This window comes from Bos grunniens, chromosome 7 (assembly GCF_055505025.1).
Source record: "Bos grunniens cultivar Pamir isolate PY7600 chromosome 7, Bosgru_T2T1.0, whole genome shotgun sequence".
Taxonomy (NCBI): Eukaryota; Metazoa; Chordata; class Mammalia; order Artiodactyla; family Bovidae; genus Bos; species Bos grunniens.
Window position 1 is genome coordinate 40,214,089 of NC_141171.1, and position 5,217 is coordinate 40,219,305.

The 5,217-nt window shown below is 43.8% G+C and overlaps 1 protein-coding gene across 1 annotated transcript; it reads right to left on the minus strand.

Moving 5' to 3' along the window:
* Positions 1–1,219: 1,219 nt before the first annotated feature.
* Positions 1,220–2,213, minus strand: LOC147369138 (olfactory receptor 2M3-like). Its single transcript, XM_086411117.1, has one exon. It carries the CDS (start codon positions 2,161–2,163, stop codon positions 1,231–1,233), a length of 933 nt encoding a protein of 310 aa, XP_086267243.1. The 5' UTR covers positions 2,164–2,213; the 3' UTR covers positions 1,220–1,230.
* Between the last annotated feature and the right edge of the window lie 3,004 nt (positions 2,214–5,217).

Genomic DNA, 5,217 nt, shown 5'->3' on the forward strand with positions numbered 1-5,217 from the left:
TCTCATAATATGTGTTGTCATACTCCTTTTAGCCTTTGCACAGAAATCCAGCTTAGCAAAAAGATGCACCTGAATATCAGGGAGGGTCCTAAGGAAGTTCAGATGTGGAAAAAAGAAGTGAGATGTTTGGCCAGAGGAGAAGAAAGACCCAGAAGGTCTGTTCCTAGATAAATGACTAGCCACCTCTTTACTGTGCTCCTCCTCATTAAGGAAGATGCCCTTACCCTTTCTCTCCAGGTGTGTATTTCTGCCTTGCCTCTGTCGTAAATAAATAAACTGCTTCTCTCTGTGCTCTCCCACCTGTTGTGTTGTGCTAATAATACTACACTTTGTACTTGTTTTTACAGTTTTTACCTCCATGAAATATTCTTGCTTTCAAATGGGGCAAGATCCAGAGCAACTTTGCTTCTAGCCTCTTTACCCTGGTGGATTAGCATCTAGGATTTCTGGTTTTCATCTAGACTACTTAGGTTCAATTCCTGGGCAGGGAACTAAGGTCCTGCTTCAGAATTGCTAATTGCCACCTCTCTGAGATCAGAACCTTGGTGTTGATGAGAAATAATCAACATGCCCCCCCTCCCCAAATGGAATGACACACTTGTAATCTCTTTACCATTCATGGTGTTATTCTTAGAGGAAGACTATGAAGAAGTTCTAGTCTTTACATACCAATTCTTATATATAATGTGCAATTTCAAGAAGGCACAAGTCTCTTTCCATTGTTTAATAAAAGAAACATGTCAGACTTACTTTATTGGTGCAGATGATAATGTGAAGCCCAGAGAATGGAGTAACCTTGTCCAAGATCACACAGTTCCTACAAGTAAGACTCCATCTCTGACCTTTACATCACATTTCAGTGAGCGATGACTTCTGAATTGGTTCTCCTTCTGCACTTTTAACATGAGTTCAGAAGAAAGACTGTCCCTAGCAATTCTGGGGAAATGGTAAGTAATATATATCTATGGGTCTTCATAAGATGAAAATAGAGGTGCTCGTGGAGGAAAGATTCATTGTGAAACTAATGACTACTCTGTTTTCTTGACATCTTCCATTCAATGCTTTCAGGTTGCTCAACTCATAGCTTCATCCTAGCAAGGCAGAGGGTTCAATTTGTTCAAAGGAGGAAAACAAGCCACAAAAGAATCTGAGCTTATAGAGGAAGGAGAAGAACAAGAGAGGAAGCCCCAGAAGGGTGGGCATGTCTATATTCCCTATCTCTATCTCTCTCTATCTCCCCTGCATCTTCCACATCTTCTTGAAGGCCCTCATTACCTCCTTGTTCCTCAGGCTGTAAATGAGTGGGTTGAGCATTGGGGTGAGGATGGTATAGAAGATGGAGGTGGCTCGGTCCCCCACTGGAGTCCTAGTGGAGGCTGTCTGCATGTAGCTAAATATGGCTCCCCCATAGTAAAGACCCACCACAGCCAGGTGGGAGGAGCACGTGGACAGAGCCTTCTGTTTCCCCTCAGTGGAGGTCATGCTAATAACAGCCATGAGGATCCGGGCATAGGAAGCCACAACGACCCCCAGGGGCAGCAGCAGCATGATCACGCAGCAAGCATAGATGAGGTCCTCAAAGAGGGATGTGTCTGCACAAGAGAGATGCAGCACGGCCGGGACCTCACAGAAGAACTGGTCCACCTGGAGAGAGCCACAGTAGGGGAAGCTGAAGACCATCCCTACATCAATCACACTGTCAGCCACTCCACCCATCCAGGATGCCAAGGACATCAGACAGCAGGCCTTCCAGTTCATGAGCACAGGGTACCGCAGGGGGTGACACACGGCCACATACCTGTCATAGGCCATGACTGCCAGGAGGAAGCACTCAGCTCCTCCTACCATGACCACTAAGAAGACCTGAGTGGCACAGCCACCCCGAGAGATGATCTTACTTCCCGAGAGGAAGTTGGCTGCCATCTTGGGCACCACTGCGCCCATTATGGTCAGGTCCATGATGGAGACCTGACTAAGAAAAAAGTACATGGGAGTGTGCAGGCGCCTGTCAGCCTGGGTGAGCAGGAGGAAGAGGATGTTGCCAGCCAGGGCTGTAGCAGAGGCCAGAAGGACAAGGGAAAATAGGAAGAAGTCATATGGTGAATAGCTGAACAGACCCAAAAGGATGAAGTCTGATAGCGAGGTGTGGTTCCAGATGTCCATGGCCTTGACCCTGAGGGAAAAATAAATGAGTAAACATCAAAACGAAACAACTTACCTGGCATCTCCATCATATACGTATACTGTCTCCTGTATCTTCTAGAGGACAGTAGCCAGCTCTCGGTCTTATCCCTGTCCTTTCCCTCTGCAATGAAATCCTTTTCCTCTCGTTTGTCCTCGATGGTTACCAAACAAGATTTGATCCTTATTTGTCTAGAAAACTAGTCAGTACGCCCCCAGAGAAAGGGGCCTAAATAATGCAAAGGGAGAGAGAGAGGGGGTTTTAGGATAAATAGCTATAGGTTTAGGAAAAGTGGATACAGATTTAAGAGTATGAGAGCATTGTAGTTTTCAATAGAGAGTAGGAGGAGGAAAAGTGTATAACAGATGTAAGAATAAATGCTATTAAAAACCTAAGGCTTTATTTTTCCCTTCCCCCATTTTCTTAGAGCATTTACTTTAGAGAAATTTGTAAGTTATTTGAGTCTGGAATGTACACAAACAGTTTAAAAGTGAAATAACCTTCTAGCCAGCATTCAGACCCAGTAGTGTCTTTCTCAAAAACTTGAGCCTCCAATTAAAATAAATTAATTAATTTAAAAAAACCTTGAGATCCATATCTTTTCATTCCAATCATCCAGGAAGATAGAGCCCCTACTTCCCCAGCTCTGTAGGAGGGCAGGATCCTAACTTCAGCAGGCACCTTGCTCCAAGTGGCAGAATTCTCTCTTGTCGTAGAATGAGAGAAGTTTGTTTTCCTTTGAATAAAGCCACTTAACCAACACAGTCACTCCAATTACCAGGTGAATCTAGAATGAACTCTGTGTGCCAAATGGTGCTGTCAAGTCTCTTATTTGAGAACTGGCTACTGTTTATCCTGAGAGCATGAATATAATGGATTATCCTTGCCTGGATGTAGAAAAGAGTGATATTCTTCTGTCTTTGCATTCACTTAGCAGATCACCAATAATGCACATCATATTCTGGTTTAATGTTTATTCAAAACTAAAGCTGTTTTCTTTCTCTTATACCTTTTTGGAGAGGTTTTCAGGGTAGGGAGGAGATTTAGTTTTTGTTATATTTCTAGAGTCAGAAAATTGTGGCAGTGGGGAGAGAAATCCCAGGACATAGTGAATTGCACAATCATGCCAGCCCCTGGTGGCTCACATGATAAAGAATTTGCATGCAATGCAGGAGACTTGGGTTTGAACCCTGGGTCAGGAAGATCTCCTGGATGAGTGCCTGACAACCCACTCCAGTATTCTTACCTGGAGAATCCCTATGCACAGAGAAGCCTGGCAGGCTGCAGTCCATGGGGTCACAAAGAGTGGGAGATGACTGTGCAACTAAGCACAGCCAGCCAAGGGAGCCAGTGTAAGCTCGGGTAGGTAGATTCCGTGATCAGCACAGGCAGGGACACTGCGGTGATGCAGACACATGTGTGGCAGAGGCACAACAGATCTGTCTGCCCACTTTGTCTCAGTTCAGAGGCTGGAGAACAGATGATCAATGATAAAAATTTTCCCCAAGAAAACTAGGATTATCATATTTTGGTCTCTGATGCTGATAACACTTGTCACTTGACAGCAAGGAAGTATCTCTGTGTCCAGCCTGACACTATAATCTGAAGCCTGAAGTGAAACTACACATTTCTCAGTCACTTTCTGTCCTTATCTGTCAGGCGTTCCCTCACCTGCTTCAGCACCTACCACCCCTATTCCTTTCCCCACAGTTCATCTTTTACTCTACCTATAAATCTCAACAGAAACAAGTTAAACCCAAGCAATATGCAAAGATTTAGTCCTCAGGGCAATGCATGAGCAAGTGGTGATCTGAGAAATCCCCTCACAGACTCTCCTCCAACTCTATAGCTCCAAATAAAAATATGTAGAACTAACCATTCAAGATGTTCTTCTGCTGCTTACAAAATCGATGAGCTCATGTTCCAGGTTTCTATCTCTAGTTGCAGAGCAGATATCCTGGGAGACCCAACTGAGCTCATAATGACCCCAGGGAATAGATAGAATCTCCACCTCAAAGAAGAAGCCAAAATTAATGACATGGCCTCAGGATAAAGTTCATTCCCCATAGCCCTGGCTCTGAAAAGCACCCCAGACTCCCTTCTAAGCAAAGGAAGGACCCATCCCTTGACATGTCCACCTACACTTCCCTCAGGACTCTTAACCCTCACTTCACCCATGGGAGCTAGGAGAGAATGTGATCACCACTGAGTATCAGAGGGATTATCTAGCTGCATTCTGGAAGTTTGGTCATGGATGATGAAGTGGTCCCTGGTCAGTTAACCTATGAAACTTGTACTCAAGTGACGTCCTATACCTTTATGGACTTGATTGTTGGTTTTTGGTTTCCATTCAAGAAGCTATATTTGTGCACTATGCAATGAAACAAAGAGCAGCCCATGAGGGAAGCAAAGGGTCTTTCTTCAGAGCTTTCGATAGCAAAAGGGTCAGCCACTGTTACTTGCATTTTGGCAGAGACACAAAGGCAGGCAGAGGAGTGGGAAAGCTTTGGAAAAAGAGAAGCTCCACATGTGCCCTGAGTGGAGAATATCGGTGTGGTGAATCTGTTGGCAGTCTCATCAACAGCACCGATATTGGTAGGGTACATATTTGGCTTTTTTTGGTTGGCCTTAACTTGGAAGTGGGGCAAAAAATTAGGGAAGTTGTCAGTTATTAAACGAGCCTTAGACATTTGGGGCCTATTTTTACAGAAGTGATTGTTAAGCTTCCTATATTGTTACCCAAGTGAACACTCTATCTTCTACAAGACTCTCTTCCTGGCTGGACTGTTTATGATTGACAAGAGGGTTGAGTTCCTTGGCAAGTTCTTGCAGTTTGTGGCTCAGAGTTCTTTTTTTATATATGGTCCATTGTCTGTGTGTTCAATCTCTCAGCAGCTATAAATGTGAATATCACATTGCTGCATTGTAATATGAAAACTGTTAAGAGAGAGTTCTAAGAGTTCTCATACAAGGAAAAAAAATTTGTATTTATATGAGATGATAACTAAAGTTAATTAAATTTTGTGATAATCTCA

What these genes read in the sequence shown, in the direction of transcription:
- LOC147369138 (XM_086411117.1), bottom strand. Translation starts at nt 2,163, where the DNA reads ATGGACATCTGGAACCACACCTCGCTATCAGACTTCATCCTTTTGGGT.